This window comes from Balaenoptera musculus, chromosome 6, assembly GCF_009873245.2.
Source record: "Balaenoptera musculus isolate JJ_BM4_2016_0621 chromosome 6, mBalMus1.pri.v3, whole genome shotgun sequence".
Classification (NCBI taxonomy): Eukaryota; Metazoa; Chordata; class Mammalia; order Artiodactyla; family Balaenopteridae; genus Balaenoptera; species Balaenoptera musculus.
This window is the reverse complement of record NC_045790.1, coordinates 69,411,592-69,431,287: the sequence shown is the minus strand read 5'-3', so window position 1 is coordinate 69,431,287 and position 19,696 is coordinate 69,411,592. Positions and strand designations below refer to the sequence as shown.

The following is a 19,696-nucleotide window of genomic DNA, read 5'->3' as shown; positions in this document are numbered from 1 at the left end:
ACAATGACCCTCCTTCCACTCTTCACAATAATTCACAAACTGCAATCTTGTCATTTCCACAAGCAAACTTCAGGTCTTTTTTAAGGTAAACTGCCATATTTATTGCAGTGTTTATGTATTTCTCAGCCATTAAACATGTGTAAAATGTCGTTGCCGTTTTCTTAAATTCCTATCTTTTTTTAATGTGTCACTGATGATGTTTCTGAATATTGTGCCCCATCCCCATTTTTCCTGTAAGCCCTGTAGTTTTCATTACCCAATTTTTCGTAGTGTAGAAAATTTTAGGAACCTATACATCATGTTATAGCAATTACTTGGCATCAAGAATTTTGAAATTCATAAAACCAAGTATATACAGGAATTATCACATCATTCTCTATTATAATAAACATATATAAATGGAGGACCAAAAATTCTTCTTAGTAGTAAAATCAAAATTCGTTTTTCAAACGTAATAAGGTGACTATTTTATGGGGATATCCACTGCTCCTGATGTTTAGCAGATAATTAAAGAACATCAGTTTGGCCTATTAGAATTAGATCACTTTCTAGCTGAGTGGCCAATTAGAAAACATGACTGCTCTAAGCAGACAGGAGTGTAAAGAAATAGCTATTCTACTCCATATTTCTGACAAGATTTTAAATTTTGGGAGCTGATAATTATGTTACAGGAGCATTAAACTAGCAAGATTTAAGAGAGAGAGGGAAGTCAGGATTATAACCAAATTTAAGTCACCACAAAATTAATTATAAATTCATTTAACAAATACAGAAACTTATTTTCATGGCATTCATAAGATTTCTTATCAGTCATTATAGATATATTTTCCTTTGGACAATCTAAACAAGTTTTTATTTTTTGTCTCTTAAATTGCCAATTTATCCCTGATACTAAGCATAGTTTCATACTTCTCTTCCAATTACTACCCTACTCCACCCTCAACATACATATCCTGACAGTTTTCAAATGAAAGTCTGGACTTCACTCTACTCCACATAATCACAAGTGCCCTAATGCCCTAACCCCTCCTCCATTCTTCAAGAGATCTTCCCCAAGTTTCATACTTAAGGGCTCCCTGACCAGCCATTCTAGCGCCTCCTGCTCCCCACTTCCCACCCTGGCCAAAATAACTACTACACTCAACTCATCAGAAATCTGGGGGATGACTTTAAAACAAAGCCAGGGGTATGGGGTGGGCAAAGAATTGTTAAACAAGAACAGATTCTTGATCCCCCTAATCTGATGCTCTTGGGATGTAAGAAAGCACTCTTGCACCTTCCTGGCCTAGAAGAGGGGATATTGGGGTGGAAGAGCTCAGTGAAAGAACACACCTTAACACTATTTTCAGGGCTGACCTTTACAATGAGATGGCATGATTTCAGGATGGAAGAAAACTAGTATCACCCAATCCCATCCTCCCTGATAACAGATTTCTTAACCAGAAGACAACATCTTTCACTGTGCTGTTAGAAACAAGATACAAAAAGAAACTAGCCAGTATGGAGATAAACACTGACTGATACTTATCACACTAAAGTACCCATGACAGATGTCAGAATGCAAAAAAACAAAGAGCAGAGTCTTTGAAAACTAAAAAGCAAAAAATTTTCTTTACATTTTTCCTGTAGTGAATCCGTTTTTCTACCCATTTGTATTGATCTGGATAATTTAAAGGGATTTATCTACATGGCTAAAATGAAATAGGCTCTTGTGGATAAACTTTGAATATCTATTGGCCTCAAACCATTGAAATATCTGACTGAAGAATGTGTGTCGTCCCCTTGAATTGCATTCAACAAAAGCTGCCTGCCAAGACTGTAATCCAGTCTCCAGGTCTCAGAGCTCAAAGCCCTGGTACAATATGCACAGCTCTCTGAGCTGTAACCCCAGACCCAGGGATAAATAATTGAGCAAGGTCTACTTAATGACAATAATACCTGGTCTCATAATTTATTTATCAACCCCTTGTGTTGGTAATTAGAATAATAAGGTTTCATGGGCTTTCAAGAATGCTTTCACAGTTAGTTGAAGGAGCACGCTTTGCCCTAACTTACAAAATAGATAATTTACCCAGAACACATGATACAACCCTGATGACACAAGGGATTTAGGACATGCTATGCTGCCTTTGACACATTCTCATCCCAGGAAACATGTTCTCGTTTGGGTTAGGTTAAGTTGACTTTTCTTTCCTCTTGTTCTCAGTTTGACAGTATCATTGAGTAACCAACTTATTGCTCAAGTAAACGAAAGACTTTTCAAAACTGGTCTTTAAGGCAACTGTAATCAAAACTTGTGCTCATGAACATTACTTCCCAGTAAAGGGATCAGAAGAATGAAAGGTCCTTTCCTAATAAACAATGCCATTTAAAAAAAAAAGTTGACCAATTTAAATTGACTAAAAGTCAGAACTCTGACTTTTCCTAAAATATTACTGAGTAATTGAAAGAAAGTTGAGGAGGTAAGAAGACAGTCTAATATACAGGGATTGAAAATAAGGATTATAGGCCTTTCTAGATAATATAACTCCATAATTAGACTGGCAGAATTATTTTAAGTCATCCTAATACTGGAACTGAGGATTCAAAACATGTGCTTTTATAACGGGGATGCTGGTGGCAGCAGTTACAATGGTTAAGATGCTCAGTTGTTTCATCTATAAAACAGAGACAGTAATAGCTATTCCATAGGGTTGTTGTATGCATTATAGGAAATAATGTATGTGATGTGTTTAGTAACAATGTATGTAATGCATCCATGGCAAACAGGAAGAGCACTATAAATAGTAACTATTATTAATAGCAATAGTACTAACAGGGCTGACTTTAATTTTTACGCTGACTCTCCAAATTAAAAAGTTGAGAAAGGACTAGATACTTCCAGGCAAAACCCTGCAGAAAGCCAGTCCATTTCCCTTTAGATTGTGACCCTAGTGAGATGTGAGAATAGTGGGAATCGGTCTTGTTACCAGAAGAGCAGGAGAGAATTCAGCCTTACATTTGAGACCTGATGAGAGCGCCCAGGTGTCCGGCTGCAGAAGCCCCAGCTATGGTGCTGCCGGGGAGGAGGTGTTGGTGGTGCCAGCACGAGTCCTGCTCCAGCCACGCTGTGCTGTTGCAGAGAGCTCAGGATGCTTGGACAGCTGGGGAGTCTGCGGTAAGAGACAAAAAGAGAGCTCTCTCCCTTGACTAGGACCACATTCTATTCAGTTCTGCAATCTGTATCTTACAATTGAGACACAGATTTGAGTCCTGGCTCTGTCACATACTAGCTGTGTGCTCTTGGGGAGATGTTGTTGATCCCAAGCTTTCTTGCCTATAAAATGTGACCAGCAACAGTAACAGCAATGACAGCTAACATACTGAATGTTTGCCATAAGCCAGGCACTATTTATGTCCATCATCTCCTTTAATCCCCACCAAATCCTGCAAGGTGGGAACTATTATTATCCCCATTTCAGAGATGAGGAAACTGAGGATTAGATCAGTAAAAGAAGTGTCCAAATTTACCCAAAGAGTAAGTGGCATAGCTCAGCTTAGGAATTGAGCTCGTATGTCGTTTTCCCAGAATAGCATCATTATTTACCTCATGGGATTGGTATAAGGACATGTAAAAGTTGAGACAACATAAACAAAGCAGTTCTTGGTATACCAGGGGTAAATGGTACTTTTGATTATTATTCAAAGACATTTATTATTTTTCTGGGCAATGTATATGATACCTTGAGTAAAACTTCAGAATAAAGAACGATTTGTACACTATCTTTACAACTATGTAAAAATCATGTGTGTCAATGGCCAAAGACTGGGCAATTATGCAAATAATTAGTTCCTCTATTTTCTAAACTTATAATACTATCATACAGTTTTGTTTACAGTAATAAAATATAGATTTTTATTTGTTTCAAGGCACTGTGCCGTATGAAGAAAAAAAAAGAATGTGGTTCTATGGTTTTGTGTAAGGCATTTCTAATTCCATCAAAAAGCTAAGACATAGATAAATATTTAGGGCATCATCTAATTACTACCAAATAAATAAACAGTAAAATTAAGTGCTGAAAGATTCAGATGAGAGAGTGGGGTGGTTAGAAAGAACCTTGAACAAAAGGAGGATTCAGCTACATGGTCAACATTGCAGCAAGGACATGACAGCATAGGGAAATGGTGTGAGCAATGGTGAAGAGATGGAAGTGCACCTGGGGTCTTCAGGTGGGTGATGAAGAAAACAGTCTAAGTGCTTTAGAGGAGGAGTTGGCATGCCCTGATGCCAAGTTAAGCAGTACAGAATTCACTCTGATCTCTATAAGGATCCATGAGCATTTTGTTAGCAGGAAACTGATAAGTGCAGTACGGTGTGCTACATGAAAAATGTTGCAACAATGATGTGCAAGATGAATTAGAGGAAAACAAAATGAGAGGCTGGATGTAGCTTGATTTCTAATGCCTTTATACCAGCTGTTTCCTCTTTCTGGAATGCCCTTCCCGTCTTCTCCACCTGTTCTCTTCCTTTCCATTTTCAGTTCAACAGCCAGGCCAACACTACAGCTCCTCCATAAGGGCTTTCCTGATTTTCCTTTCTAACACTCGCCTCCAGCCCCAGGTCAGGGTGATTTAACCTCTGACCTTCATGTAGTAATTACCTCATGTATTGTAGTTAACCCATGGTCCATTTGCACCACTGCACTGGGATTTCCTGAAAGCAAGGTCCATGTCTTTTGTTCTAATTTCCCAATATTTAGTATAGCACCTGGCACAGAAGTGAGTTTCAACAAATGCTATTGTAATGAATGAACACCTACAAGAAGACTAGATGATAGTCTGGCTGTGGTTCGTAAACTACCTACACCTCAGAATCACCTGTGGGATCTTTTAAAAATTTCAAAGGCCAGGTGTCCCCATTCCCAGACCACTTAAGTCACAATCTCTAGGGGTGGGACATAGGCATCAGTACTTTTTAACATCCCTAAATGGTTCCAACGTGCAACTAGTTGAGGACCAAATTCGGAACTAAACCAAATATTATTTGTTGAGAGTAGTAAATTTAAGAGATTTTTACGTGGCCAAGCAAGTTGTTGGAGGTTTGGGTTAAAAAGCTACTATATCAAATATGATTAAATATGATTATTTTGGTGTCCCCTTGCATTGGTAATACTCTACATATTTTGAAGCTTGATAAATTTATTTTGGTGAATAACTTTTTCAAGTCCCTAGCTCACTCTTTATCTTATATCCCTAAAGAGTAACTGACTAAAAACGTCTGAAACAATCTGAAAACAAGCAACAAAGAACAAGCAAAAATGTTGGCTGTATATCCACATAACCTCTTACCCTATATATGTGGCTTATTTTTGTGTGCTTCCTTTTAATAGCACCACTTCACAGATTTCACAGTTTAAAATATATATATATGGAGAGAGAGACAGAGAGAGATCACCAAGACTTCTAAACATTTCATAAGCAATAAACATAACAATGATCTGTGCACAAAGAGTTCTTAAGACAATTTTTTCATCAGCTCTGATGACATTCATGGAGATGTGTCAAAGCCAGCTGCTGGTGTTGGTAAATAACCAAAGCAAAGCTTGGGTAGGTCAAATCTGTATTAAGTTCAAAGTTACTAGCCATAGAAATTCTCCAGACCTAGGATAACTTCTTTGTTCCCTGGACTATGAAACAATGCTAATTTTCATGGCTGGCTTAAATGTCAAATAAAAACTCAAACATATATTAGTTGTACCCTAGAGGTCAGTAAAGCATCTCAGAGTAATTTTAGATGAATCAAGGGAGAAACAACATAGCTGGGATTTAGTAGTTTAATAAAGAAAGAAAGCACACTAGATCCTCTTTCTACTTGCTGATTAAATCTTTTCCTAATTCTGCTCTACCTGGTTAATTTAAAAATCAATTTATGGTTAATAATTTTCCTTTGTATTATAATAGCAAGGAGAGGGGAAAGAAGACAATATAGATTTCCCCAGGAGCTAAAAGTTTGTGCTGAGTTTTAGATATTGGTCACAGCATAAACTGGTTTTCGGCCATACAAGGACACCAAAAAATTCTAAGATTTGTAACGTTATCAGCAGACACAATGTGCAACTAAGTTGCTGTAAAGAATTCTTTCTCCATCTAAAACAATCTGTAATAGTAACTTTATTAATATCTCTCCAGACCTTCTTATTAAGCTCTATATCAAGGATTTTTTATTTTATTTTGATTTTTGTCTTTTGTTTTAATGCATCAATGAGCATGCAATTAACAACACATACCTAAAACAATACCCCTGAAAGTAGGGGTGGCATTACGTGGGCTGCAGAGTTCTAGGCCATATCCCTAAGACATCGAGGTATATCCCAGTCTATTGTTATTGCTTTGGCTTTTGAGCAGAAATGAGATTTAGGGAGAATGTGTCCTTAAAGCCACAAATGAATCTTAAGATCAAGAGCTGAAGAGTAACAAGAAAAGTTAAATCTAAAATCTTACCTCAACTATTCTCAACACCAAAGATATGCAAAACGTCAGTGTATCCTCTCCCTCCTTCACTGTGGGAAAATTATACTCAGAAGAAGGTAGAAATAGCACTGAAAATACAGATTGCTATACATAGATGTAAGAAGGACCTATCAAATTCTGATCAATAAGTAAATTTATTTTATTTCTATAATTTTTTAATTCTCCTTTTTACTTAGCCATTTTTTCTAAGTATTTATTGAGTGTGTTTTATGTTTTTAGCAGTGAGTTAAGTGTTTTGAAAAAACTGAAAGAAACATGTAGATTCCTTTCTGAAGCTTTAACTCCATCAAGAAAAAAGAGATATAGGCCCATAAAATTGTTACACAACAGTGCTAGGCAGCCTTGAAGTGAAAAGGGAGAGGGCCCTGGAGGCTTGAGAGCTTGTTGAAGACATTGTAGATGAGATAAGAATTAAACTGGACATTAAAAGACTGATAAAATTGAGTAGGCAGAGAAAGGCATTCCAGGCATCAGTTTGCAGAAATTTCCTTAAGAAAGGAGATATTTCCACCATGAACCTCAAGTACAATCTCATATTCTTAGATATACTAACATTCAGGGATTGGTAGACATACTGTGCTAATTTTGCTTGGTTCATGTGCATTCTAATCAAACATGTTTAATGAATTCTGAATACTGTGAAACAGAAGGATTCACAGGGCACTGCCTCAGAGTGAGAGGAGCCATTCTGTTTTGAAAGGTTTGGTAAAATCTTTCTGCACAACACCTGTGTGTTCATATTTAGCCCCTGGTCAACATTTCTAAGTATTGTGAAATATTTTTTTCAAAATTTTGTGTGGTGATATTTAGGAATACTAGAAAGCCTTAGTTTTCTGTTAGAACAGTGTGTTCTGCCTTTTGATCCAAGAGTGGGCAAGAAATTTTAAATGATGGCAGTTTAGTGAGCTCTGCGGATAACTACCTGGTAAATTTAACCTCTTGCCACAAGATGAACTTAGATCTGGAGTCTCTCCTGAGCATTTGGCAACACAACTTAGGTGAGGTCACCCACAGAGCATATTATACTCCTATGTGAACTAGTCTTTCTGCTGAGTTGACTTGGAGTCTTACTATTTCACAGTTTCCTTCCATAGCCTCCCTTTTAAGCTTTCCCGATCACTGTGACCAACCACTGGTCAAGAAACACTATAATAGTGAGTGCATAAAATACAAAACTTAATTCAGCCAAACAATTATGTATCTTTTATAGATATTTGAGTGTAAATATGTATGTATATGTATAATAGTATATACATATATATGTGTATATATATATTACAAAAGCATAATTAATATGACTCTTTGAAAGAAGTGATTTATATTTAACTTAAAAGTTTCTAATTTTCAGGACAGAGGGAATCTTAGACGCATTATATTGAATACGTAAAACTATTCCCCTTTCTTCAGCTCATCTAATTTTTTATGATATTCTAATATAATGTTCTCCAAACATTACTTTCAGTATATGCATTTTAATAAGGTGTAACCATTTTTATTCTATAGCAACAAGCTTAAGTCCCCCGAAGTAGTGTTCTACTTGCCATTTCTTGGTTATATACATAAAAACGTCTTCAAAAATACCTTGCTTATTCTCTTATTATAAACATGATAAAGTTAAGGGTTATCTTCATAATTAGTACCTTATCTGAGATCTGTATGATACTTTCCCAAAACAACAAGGACAAACTTCTCAAATTAAGCTTATTTTGTGCTTATCATGTGCATATTTGCTTTCTTTTTACTGTTAATGTAGTATGTCAAATATATTTAAAAGCATTCCTAAATAATTTTAAGTCATAATTAATGAATTTCTTCTTTTAATCAGTTTTCAAAGATCATATATTTATGGATAGTCTAATAACAAGTTTTGAAAAATAGCTATCACTGACAGCTAAAATTCTAAATAGTGCAAGTTAGGTAAGCTGCTGTTTATCAAAAATTTTTGGAGGCTAGGATACTTTGGCAAGCTGGGGAAACTAATTCAGTGTGTCTTACCATATGTGATACATTGACTGATAATACTTGAGAAAGTAGTGCATAATGAAATGCAATTAAGAAGAAGATGATATATAAGAAGATGTAGAAAATGATTACTATGTGACAGGCATCATTCTAAGTGCTTTAGGTCTATTAAATGATTTAATCCTCTCAGGAACTTTATGAAGTACTACTACTTTTATCCCCATTTATAGAGGATAAACTCAAGGATGCAGAGGTTAAGAAACTTGTCTAAGGTCACAGCATAATGCTTGATACCTAGGGGATTCTTATTAAATAGTAGAAAAATTGGATGTCAATGTTACATTTGGATCAACAAAATTCAGCTGTACTAATTGCCTACAGACTCTCCATTCTTTGGATGAGAAAATCAATGTACCCAAGATACCTGTAATGTACAAGAACTAAAGGTCTCTGCTTTGGTTGAGTTTTTGGTGAATACACACTTCAAATGATTGAAGTGTGTATTAGTGGATGAGTACACACGCTTAAAAGTCCTCTTGTGTGGAACCCCTCATTCCTTCACAATGGCAGATGAAGTTAAGGCCTTTGTGAGCTAAAGCTGAAATCACAATTCTTGCCTATGAATTATATTAGTTTCCCCAACCAAAAAAAAAAAGAAAAGAAGCTGAACATCTGGATTTTTAAAATCTGAAATCTCCCACTTTTTAAAATTTAACAACAAAGAAAAAACATTTTAATAAAAATATACACCCCCAGATGATTAAAATGGTAAATTTTATGTTACGTATATTTAATCACAGTTTTTAAAAAACAATAAAAGAAAAAGAAACAAAAAGCATGTGGGCCAAATAAAAACCACCTATAGTCTGGATTCAGCTGCAGACTCCCCATTTTCAACCTCTGCCCTAGTAATAGGGCGTGGTATTGCCCTTCCTTCCATCCCAATCCTTATCTCTCCCCGCCCCTAAAGTGGCTTTATCCCTGGACTCCAGCCTAAGGCCCCAGGACCTGGAATCTGCCACAAGATTACCCTGTGGGTACGTTTTGGAAGATCTGAAAGCGGCTGACCATGGATTCTGCCAAACTGTCAAGATACCCTCTTTTCTTTGTTGGAGCATCAAAATCAGTTGTCCATCCAGACTGCTATACCAATGTGCCACCATCCCCCAAGGCTCCTGGGGTTGCCTATGGCTAAGTCTGCTCCCACCTAGTCCTGCCAGGTCCTGTAACCTTCCCATCTCTCCTGTCACACTGCAGGGAATCAGACAACACTGAGTCTGTCCTGAGATGAAATAATAATTACAACTTGTGTTCCCCAGCTTTGTGCTATGTTCTGGCACCCTGCTAAGTGTTTCATATGAAATAACTCAATTTATGATTCCAATAGCCCTGTAAATTAGTAAAATTTCACAAGAAACCCAAGGTCAGAGGGCTACACAATTCATTCAAATTTGCACAGGTATTAAACGGAAGATCTGAGATTCAAACTCAAGACTGAAACCCATCCCTTCTTCACTGCCCTATATGGAAGATGCAGGCAAAGAAGAGTGAGGGGTATTTCTACACCTCCACGCAGGTGGAAAGGGAGGATATATTTCTTGGCATTTTTATGCAGTTTCACACCACACTTTGACAGTTCACAATGTTATCACTTTCCAATTTTACAACTTTCTATATACAGTTACCTGTGGTTCCCAGGTTTGGGAATTTCATGGTCAGCAATATTTCAAAACATATTGGGTAGGCCAAAAAGTTCATTCGGTTTTTTCCGTAAGATGGCTCTGGCAGCACTTAGTTGTCTTTAACTTCATTTGAAACAATTTTGTTAGATTGTATGTAACAGCTGTCATATCAGCATGCATTAAAAAAAAAACTTATCAAAATTGGTAAATTTTTGTGTAGCCATTTTAATACTGAAGATGGAAGAAAAAAAGCAACATTTTCGGCATATCAGGCTTTATTATTTCAAGAAAGGTAAAAATGCAACCGAAACACACAAAAAGATTTGTGCAGTGTATGGAGAAGGTGCTGTGACTGATCGAATGTGTCAAAAGTGGTTTGCAAAGTTTCGTGCTGGAGATTTCTCGCTGGACAATGCTCCATGGTCAGATAAACCAGTTGAAGTTGATAGTGATCAAATAGAAACAATAATTGAGAACAATCAACTTTATACCATGCAGGAGATAGCCGACATACTCAAAATATCCAAATCAAGTGCTGAAAATCATTTGCACCAGCTTGGTTATGTTAATCACTTTGACGTTTGGGTTCCAAGTAAGTTAAGCGAAAAAAACCTTCTTGACCATATTTCCACATGCAATTCTCTACTGAAACATAATGAAAATGTTCCATTTTTAAAACCAATTGTGACAGGAGATGAAGAGTGGATACTGTACAACAATGTGGAACAGAAGAGATCGTGGGGCAAGTGAAATGAACCACCACCAACCACACGAAAGGCCGGTCTTCATCCAAAGAAGGTGATGTTGTGTATATGGTGGGATTGGAAGGGAGTCCTCTGTTATGAGCTCCTTCTGGAAAACCAAACGATTAATTCCAACAAGTACTGCTCCCAATTAGACCAACTAAAAGCGGCACTCCACGAAAAGTATCCAGAATTAGTCAACAGAAAACGCATAATCTTCCATAAGGATAATGCAAGGCCGCATATTTCTTTGATGACCAGGCGAAAACTGTTACAGCTTGGCTGGGAAGTTCTAATTCATCTGCCACATTCACCAGACATTGCACCTTCGGATTTCCATTTATTTTAGTATTTACAAAATTCTCTTAATGGAAAAAATTTCAGTTCCCTGGAAGACTGTAAAAGGTACCTGGAACAGTTCTTTGCTCAAAAAGATAAGTTTTGGGAAGATGGAATTATGAAGTTGTCTGAAAAATGGCAGAAGGTAGTGGAACAAAAGGGTGAATACGTTGTTCAATAAAGTTCTTGGTGAAAATGAAAAATGTGTCTTTTATTTTTACTTAAAATACCGAGGGCAATTTTTGGCCCACCCAATATTTTGGGAAACAATATAAGGTTACCAAACTTCTATTTTGCCAAGTAAGGATATTTCCTAAACCTATCATTTAGCATCATTATCACTTCATTAAATGAAAACTACTTTGACACACACACACACGTGCATATGCACATGCATTAATAGCTTCATGGAACCAGAAACGCTACTTGTCTTTGCCTTCATTTATGGCTGGTGTACAAGCACATGCATAAGTAGTTCCCAGCCTACAGTTGTGTGGTGTTCCAAAAGCTTTCTGGGAAGACCACTGTTTGGAACTTGGAAAACCTTATTCCACGAAACAAAGCAATAACATTAGAAATGATGCCTAGGTTCCCACCTCATAGGGTAAACCTGGAATATCTTGTTTTATTTTGGATATGAGAAGTTTAAGCCATTTCCTTAAATAACACACAAGCTCTTGCAGAGCCAGGATTAGTAGTGAATTATCCTGATAGCTGCTTCAGTTCTTTTTTCATCACCAGAGACAAAAACACTTTAATTTTAACATTATTATAGATACACTATAATGTTTAACGTTATTAGTTAAATAGGCTTGTGGAGGGATAGCTTTGGAAATTTACCACTGTTTATAAAAATTGTTCTGTGTAAAAAATGCAATCTGTATCACATCTGTGAGACGCAAATATGGCTGTTATCACAGACATGGTCCCTTTTATTCATGCCCCACTTCCCCAAACCACCATGCAAAGAAATATAGTGTGATCCTCAGAGGCGAATCTGCTTCCGATCCCAGGAAAGGGATGAACATTTGACTTTTCTTATCAGGAGTTTATAAATCTATGTGTCTCTGAGTGTGTCAAGACTCAACAAAAGAGTGAAACTGGGTCGCTTACGTGTTACCAGGGAATAGCTATTAGCGGAATCCTTAATTGGAATCCCGTTTACTCTTCTGTTGGCTTAGCATCCTCCGTGTGCTTTAATAAGAGCTGTCACATGAATATATCATTTGAGGCTGGAACCCTGCAGAGAAACTAGAGTGTGCAGTCCAACAAACTTGTAAAATTCAAATATATTATCTCTTTCAGAGAGATACTAATGAATGTATTAAACTAAGGAAATTCTCAGTTCAAGGAACAAATGATTAAAAGTGATCTGAGGTTGTAAGACTCCAAATAATGAATTTAATCATGATTGTTTTTTTTATAATCATTAGCCCAGCCTCTCTAGTGATATGATATAGAATATGTATATGTACATATATGATATATGATATGTTAACTATATGATAGGTAACATATATGTTATATATGTATATATGACCATGAAAATTGTATATAATGAGTATTATATATATGATGTATCACATATAGTATTATCTATGATATATAGGTAATACTCAGAGAATTTGGGAGATCAATAGCAGGGAAAATGTTTCTAATTTTGAAAAGTGGCATCATACTTGAGAACTTCAATTTTCTTCTCCATTTTCCAAGGCTTGCATTTGACAGCAGCAATCATTTGTCTATTCTCATCTAACTCTGCCTTCAATCTTTCCAATTCCTCTTCATCAATTTCTTCTTCTTCTTCCCTTAAGAAAAAAAAAAAAATACCTCCTTTAGTAAAGTTAAGTTTTGCTTGACTTCCAAACTTAAAGAATGCTATCAGATACTCAGATGATCAATGTATAGCAACTTGGCTATATATGGTGTGTGCTGAGATCCACAAGCCTTAGTGCTTGTATCTGAACACTGATGCAGGATTTCTGGAAATACTATAACTTTAAACAACAGTGTTTACATTCTGAAGTACTGAAACCATTTTATGTCCATAGTCTCAAATTCTCAGAACTAGAAAATGTGTGGAGACAGTTACAGATCTATCAATATATTTTCCTCTCTTCTTTGTTCCCCTGTACACCTTCCCCCACCAATTCTACATTTCATTTAAAAACTTTATTTTTCAACAAGGTTGTCAATTTTGGTGAGCATGTCTTTGAAGTGCCCTTAAAAAATTTGTTAGCCCTGTCTCGAGAGAAAGAGAAAAACTGAAATAGGAAAAAATTTAAAAATCTATTCCTCAAAGGTAACTTAATCTGTTAATTAAACTCAAAACTTCAATTGATAAAATTCAACTTGAAGTATATTTGGTAGAAGTGAATCCTTTGAAGAGGCCTTCAAAGGAATTTAGTTTCTTACTGAGCAAATGAGATGTATCTTTTCTCTTCTGTGTTCCTAGTAGTGCAAAAATATCAAAGGGTCCAAAACTCAAAGAAAACAAAATCTAAACATGAACAACATGATTTTTAAATTGAGGAATGTAATGCCCTATTGCAGAGATCTGTTTTTTTTGGTAATAGATTGTTTCAGTTATGAGCTGTTGTTACTTAACTTCAAATTTACCCTCTATACTTAATATTGTGATGCTGTGGCTGTGACTCTGTAGGGTACATTTCTGGTTTGTCAGTTGGCTCATTTTTCGGCTGCCCGTAGAAGACACTAAGAAGGGACTTGGTCTTCCCTTTGGTTTCCTGTTTGCTTCCTGTGGTGATATCTACTCTTTAGTGATGCTTCTTCACCCCAAGAGCTGCAGGGCCTTCCCATAGCTGCAGGTGAAACTAGTTTGCCGACTTTTCCAACACTAGCAGAACCGGCTTCATCATTCTCCCCATAGACACCAGCACCACTTGAGCATTGCCCACCTCTGCAATAGTTTCAGCTCCGTGCGTCTCTCCTCTATGCTTTTAAGTTTTAATTCCAACCTCTTTCCGTTGTTCCTCCAGCCCCTAGTATGCTATTTGCTTCCTATAGTTGCTGTCACCATGATACTTCATGTTCTCTTTCACCTTTCCAGTAACCTAGTTAGCAATTATTTATATCTACTAAACAGTCCTCTTATTAAATACTCTCTCTTCAATTAACTGTTGGAGTTTCTTTCTCCTAACTAGACCCTGACTGACAAAAAAAGTGTAATCTGACTCAGTGTTAGTAGAAACATATTTTGTTGTTCACTAAACTTATGACCACACAGAGTAGGGCTATGGCAAAAGATGTTTTTGAAAGTTTCAGCTGAATAATAGGAGGACATACCCATAATTTTACAGCCCACCTTATAAAATGACTTCGCAATCTCCTTTCTTTCCTACCAAACCAGAGTTTTTAATCAGGTCATGATTACTGAAACAAAAATTTAAATTAACGCTCTAAAATACACTTGTCATTGATAGTTTGGGTTTTTTTGACCGATGCAGACATTTTGCTTAGAATAGTAATCCTGGTTCGAGAGAACTATGGAAATACCCTCCACTAAGATACAACTCTGATTGCCATTAGGTTGTTTCTATTTTAATTATTTGATGTTTATTATATAAAATCCTATGGTGCTGTACAACCATAATAAAATACTCACAAAGAATGAAAGAATGATCTATTTGATGTTTGGATTTACCATGTAACTAAAGCTTATTTCTCTACATTTCTCTACATTCCTAACATTAATTATGTAGTTTCCTTCTATCTTAAACCCAGTACTTTGTATGTTTAACATATTCAAATTCTATGATTCCTTCAAAAATGATATGAAATGTCTTCAATACCCTTTTCTGATTATCCCTATGAGAATACTTTTCTCTAAGACTCTAAATCACTTTGTACTTCTCTGGCACATTTATACTGTCTTATTTCATAATAATTTGTGTCTAAGTGGCCTCTCCCTTACTATATTATGAATTTCTAGAGAATGCAGGCAATTGCATATTCATATCCATATCTTCCAAAGAAATTAGCAAATTATCTTCCACAGAAGTGGAACTGGATAAATATTTATTGAATAAATGTTTATGTACAGAGTTTTTCTGGATGACAGGATTACCATCAAATATACTAAAATATAACAATGTCTTCCAAGATTAGAATGTTATGGAAAGACATTTATTCCTACACTAAATGATCTTAGACTGGTATATTTTTAAAGTCTTTGTTGTTAATTGTTGATTGCTCCAGGAAGATCATGCTGTGCTACAAGGTATAGTTGTTGCCGGCTAAGTTACCTTCAAATATGCAGGTAATTAAAATATTACATTTTTTGCAAAATTAAAATATAATAATGTATAATTAAAACATGGTATTACAGGGAAACTGCTTTTCTAGGAACCACTCAAAGAAAGTGCTAATCATATTAAAAGGGCATAGCACTGACATGCTTTTATCTTCTAAAATTTAGGGCTAATCTGTGTAAGAATGGCTTTCTATCTTAGGTTTGATTTATTTAAACAACAGTTGTTAGGAAAAAGGAGGTATAACGTGCTGAATTTCTCAGTGCTATGAACATATTACTTATTGACTTAAAACTGGGTCAAGAAAAGCCTGTAATATTATTAGAAATACTCCAAAATGCCAAACGAGGCAGTGTTTTTTAACCATCTCCAAAGACAGTTAACATTACAACCTTGGATTTAGTTGGTTTCAAATGTTTTGTCAGTGCAAGGGAAATTTCCTAAGGTGTTTCAATTGAACATTTAAATAAAAGAAGATCAGGAATTAATTAACCTAAATAAATGTGCCCTGATTTGCCTTCTAATCTTTCTCAAAATATATTTGCTAATACATTTTCTTTAAAAAAAAAAAAAAAGGTGCTTATCTTCAAAATGAACAATAGAAAGTGGATCCTGAAATAGAGATCAGAACTGTCAATCATCACAAATAATTTATGACACTATTTAGAATAGTTGTACAAATTGTGGCAGTAATAATATAATTTGCAAAACCTATGGAGACAAAATTCATTTTAGTCAAGTTTGGCTCTGTGGAGAAGTGGGGAGGGAGGGAGCCAGGGGTGCTTCTGGCTTCTCAGAATCAGGATGAGAGTAGGATCAGCTAAGGACAGACACTTTCACAGGGACAAGATTGCCCCAAGTAACAGGGGCCAAGACCCAGTTGATTCACATGGTCCTATTTCTAGAGGCTGAGCACTGACATGAGGGCCTTGAACAGACCAGGAGAGCAGAGGAATTCCCACCCAAGTCATGTTTTAAAAAGGACATCTCTGAGGCACAAGTGGAGAGGAACACAACCTATATCATGCATATGTCTATTGGTGATGTTTTCTCAATGAAATACCACTGTCAGAAAGCATAAGCTTTGCTAGTAGGAAATATTACTACATAATAATAGCAATAACAATCACAATAAGACATGGAACTTAAAAGGGTGTTTTGTTTTTGAAAAGAACAAAGCATAAAAATACTCGAAAAGACGATAGACATAAAAAATGCCAGAGTCAAAACGTAAAGCAGGTGATGTCTTAGTATTCAAAGAGAAGAAAGAGGAGGAACTTGGGGAGGAGAAGGAAAAAAAGGAAGAAGAGAAAGAGAGGAAGAGAGAGATTTAAAAACTCAAATCAACAAAAATATAATGAAGAAATGGGTAGGGTTACTCTTATTTTAAAAGGAACCATTGTCTATTAATGCTAAGCTTCTCTACCTGACAAAATGTTCACATAGTTGTATTTAATTACAATTACTTATGAAGAGGAAAATAATAGCTTGTTATTGAATACTGCAATGTGTCATCTTGGGAGGCTATCTTGGAAAGTTCCTCACCATTTAAAGTCCTAGGACTGTCTCAGAGGAGATCCCATCACCTCATGGTGATTTCCCATGCCCCACCTGGGGTGGCAGAGGAGCTATTCTCTTAAATCCTTTCCAAGGGGTCTAGGTTTTCTATTAGTAAATGTGTTTTACATGCACACTTTTCCTGCCTGCCTGCCATCTGCAATTTTCCAGAAAGCAAAGACCAGAAAATTATTTTCTTGAATTTTTCCTAAACAGCATTTAATATATTTTTCTACACAAAGACAGCACTCAGGAAAACGTTGGCCTGGTAGAACTGAAAGACACAGGGTTATATTAAAAAGGAAATGACAATCTCAATCCTCTGTAAAGGGACAGATAGTTAATATTTTAGACTTTGGAAGCTATATACAGCTCTGTCCCATATTCCTCTTTGGTTTTTTTTAAATTACAGTTTTATTAAAACTGTAAGAACCATTCTTAGCCCTTGGGTTGGAATTAACCATAGTTGGCCAACCCCTGCTCTGTAAGATAAGTGATTTGGGTTCATTGTTTAGGAGTTTTTCACTTAACTTCAGTAACGATGCACTTAACTAATGGGATAACTTTAAAATATTTAAATTAACTAAATATGTTAATGACCTATGACAATTTAGATCTCTCATAAGGGAATTTCTCATAAGTCCATTCTTAATATATATTCATTTTAAAATTCTATTTTAATATCAAAATACATTTAACTAAGTGGAGTAAAATGGCAGATTAAGCCTGTTTTTCTGAAAGTAGTTTTAATTACCAATTTTAAGGCCAGGGAGTGCCTAAAGGGAGTGGTCTTCTTTCAGCATCAGTCACTTCTGAATGAGAAACAATTTCAGATAAGAACTAACTTACGCTCCTCTCCTCAGCCTCCTCCTTCTCTCTTTTTCTCTGGCCTTCCTCGTTTCTTCATCCTCTGGTTCAGGTTCTGGGTCATCTTCATTGATAACATCTCTGGTCCGTTTCCTCTTTGGTCTCATGCTCTCTCTTCGAGGTAGTTTGTCTTCCTCCTCCTCTTCCTCTTCACCTAAACACAGCAGTTAATGCTTCAGTGAGCAGTATCAGAAAAGTGCTCTCCCGCTACCAAATGTATTCTTACTTTTTAATTATCATTGTCACACATCTGAGACCATAATCCAGCAATTCTCCATGTCAAGATAAGATGCACCATGCCATATATATTTCATAGCCTGCCATTTAATTACATTTATCTAGGGACTTCCCTGGTGGCGCAGTGGTCGAGAGTCCGCCTGTCAATGCAGGGGACACAGGTTCGAGCCCTGGTCTGGGAAGACCCTACATACCACAGAGCAACTAAGCCCTTGCACCACAACTACTGAGCCTGTGCTCTAGAGCCCGCGAGCCACAACAACTGAGCCCGCATGCCACAACTACTGAAGCCCAGATGCCTAGAGCCCATGCTCTGCAACAAAGAGAAGCCACCGCAACGAGAAGCCTGCGCACCTCAGCGAAGAGTAGCCCCCACTCGCCGCAACTGGAGAAAGCCCGTAACGAAGACCCAACACAGCCAATAAATAAATAAATAAATTTAAAATAAATAAATACAGTTATCTAAATTCTCATTTCTTGTGGTTTATCTACTCATATGTCAGTGTCGATCCCCAAATTCTAATAATGCTTATAATTCCAGCCTTCATTTACTTGGGTAACTAGATGAGTTGGAGTTTAATATCACACCATGATCTCTCAGACCAAGTTTGTAGGTTACCAATTCAACACATAAGGGTTGAATGTTTAACCACTATGTGCTAATGCTACTTCTATCTCAGAACAAAGAATAAGAATGACAAGGAAATGCTACAAACCAGAATAATTTTGAAGAAATTAATGTATGCCTTGACATTCCTCCTAATCCAAATTATTCTCATTCTTTTTTTTTTTTTTTTTTTACTTTTTTAAAAAAATTGAAATATAGTTGATTTACAATACTGTGTTAGTTTCAGGTATACAGCAAGTAATTCAATTATACATACATATATATATTTTTCAGATTATTTCCCTTTACAGGTTTTTACAAGATCTTGAATACAGTTCCCTGTGTTACACAGTAAATCCTTGTTGCTTACCTATTTTATGTAAAATTATTCTCATTCTTGACTTCAAATATTTCTTCTTTTGCCTAAATATTTCTTCCTCTTTCTTAAATGAAATTGATAGTAAATACCTTTGATCATTTTATCTTTTTGATTAGAAATAGATATAAATAACTTGTAAATTTAATACAAAACTGAGAGAAATGACATTATTTTATTTTATTCATCAACTAACAATTAATGCCTCATATGTCCATAACTTCTTCGGAAGCTTCCAGGTAAAGAGTAGAGGGAGAATTCAGTTCCTTCCTTCACTGTTTATGACATACATCCTACTTCACTTTCACTTTTGTTTTTTAACTTCTGATATTTAGAGTCAACTTCTGATGTTTATTACAAAAAAACAAATATTACTCATTATTATCACTATCTTCTTAAATAGAAGCTACTTAGGGAAAAATTTGTGCTTTAATGGAAAACTATGAATTGTCTGCACCATACCCTTCTGTGTTACCTGATTCTGATTCTATGGAAACTATTTTGTAACTTTGTAAGTTATGGATAACTAGATAGCAATGCAAAAG

The 19,696-nt window shown here is 36.0% G+C and overlaps 1 protein-coding gene across 1 annotated transcript in view; it reads right to left on the bottom strand.

The window, feature by feature from the left end:
- Nucleotides 1-19,696, bottom strand: part of TMC1 (transmembrane channel like 1) — a 378,985-nt gene that overhangs the window by 79,088 nt on the left and 280,201 nt on the right. Inside the window, 2 exon segments of the mRNA XM_036856685.1 lie at nt 12,916-13,044; nt 17,914-18,085. Coding sequence (XP_036712580.1) covers nt 12,916-13,044; nt 17,914-18,085 — 301 coding nt within the window.